Raw genomic sequence first — 1,669 nt, forward strand, 5'->3', positions numbered from 1 at the left:
TATTCTGAATTTGATTGAATTTTAATTAAATGTGTTCCAAGTATTCATTAATTATCAATTATGTTTAAGTTTTGGAATCTGTTTTACTGCAAGCATCCTGTTTGGGCGCCAATGTAAATGGTGGCAACACCGTGCGCCGGAAAAAAGAGTAACGCTAGGCTTGTAAAGATAAAGAGTCGAACAGAATTATTGTTGTTGAATATACGTTTAGAGTTGGTCGTATATAGTTTATTTTATTATTCACCCACACTTGGTCCTTCGATAAAACAAACAACACGAAATGCCTGCACCCCAGATTATGATTGGGGCAAACGGAGAGATTATCATCGACGAGAAGAGTTTGCTGATCGAGAGTTCCGACGTGGCGAAAAATCGAGAAGTCCTGAATAACTCTAGGGTCATCGACGGCGATAATCTTGACTCTCCGTACGCGACGTACAGACGCGCTAAAAAGTACTTAGGTTGGAGCAACGTGGAGACGCTCAGATTCTACAAAGCAATAAACACAATTGGAACTGACTTCTCCATGATGGTGCAGTTGTTCCCCGGCCGAACACGTCAGGATTTGAAGGTCAAATTCAAGGCGGAGGAGCGGCGCAACAAGGATCTAATTGATAAAGCTGTGTACAATCCAATTACGTTCGATTTGACTGATATGTTAAGAGAGGTGGAAATGGAGGAGTTTGAGAAGAAGCAGAACCAGAAGCGTCTGAAGGAAATTGAAGAATTCAAGCAACAGAAAGCCGAGACTAGATGTAGCAAGAGGAAAAAGAAGAAGGAAGTTCTTAAAGATGTTCGTAGTGATGAGGACGAACCTGTATATAAGAGGCCGAAGATGAGTGCGAAGAAGTACCACGATGGTGGTATCAATAGTTTATTCGATAGTGATAACGATGATGAGGCTAGCAAGGATAGCAGCACCGTCGTCGAACAACCGGCTGCAGTCGCGGACACTCCGGATCTTCAAACTACTATTCTATAATATCTTGCTCACCTATAATATAAATCCTATCCACGCCGTCCTCATTCTTTTCAGTCACGTGAATTATCGACCCAGGTACCAAATCTTCGCTATTCTCGAATAAATCTGCATCTTCATAGGATGTTTCTAAGCTGCATTGCATACTGTCCGACCCTAAACTATTTTGACTATCATTAGTGTCCTGAGGACACCTGAGGTTCGTCAGGTTCGTCCTCATCAATACGAGCATCTTTAAGAACTTCCTTCTTCCTTTCCTCTTGCTACATCTAGTCTCTGCTTTCTGTTGCTTGAATTCTTCAATTTCCTTCAGACGCTTCTGGTTCTACTTCTTCTCAAACTCCTCCATTTCCACCTCTCTTAACATATCAGTCAAATCGAACGTAATTGGATTGTACACAGCTTTATCAATTAGATCCTTGTTGCGCCGCTCCTCCGCCTTGAATTTGACCTTCAAATCCTGACGTGTTCGGCCGGGGAACAGCTGCACCATCATGGAGAAGTCAGTTCCAATTGTGTTTATTGCTTTGTAGAATCTGAGCGTCTCCACGTTGCTCCAACCTTTGTACTTTTTAGCGCGTCTGTACGTCGCGTACGGAGAGTCAAGATTATCGCCGTCGATGACCCTAGAGTTCTTCAGGACTTCTCGATTTTTCGCCACGTCGGAACTCTCGATCAGCAAACTCTTCT

General features: G+C 43.0%; 1 protein-coding gene across 1 annotated transcript; it reads left to right on the forward strand.

The window, feature by feature from the left end:
- Positions 1 to 280: 280 nt before the first annotated feature.
- LOC108559156 (transcription factor TFIIIB component B'' homolog) lies at positions 281 to 982 on the forward strand. Its single transcript, XM_017916319.1, has one exon. It carries the CDS (start codon positions 281 to 283, stop codon positions 980 to 982), a length of 702 nt encoding a protein of 233 aa, XP_017771808.1.
- Positions 983 to 1,669: the final 687 nt, after the last annotated feature.

This window comes from Nicrophorus vespilloides, unplaced genomic scaffold, assembly GCF_001412225.1.
Source record: "Nicrophorus vespilloides isolate i.1.1-1 unplaced genomic scaffold, Nicve_v1.0, whole genome shotgun sequence".
Lineage (NCBI taxonomy): Eukaryota > Metazoa > Arthropoda > Insecta > Coleoptera > Silphidae > Nicrophorus > Nicrophorus vespilloides.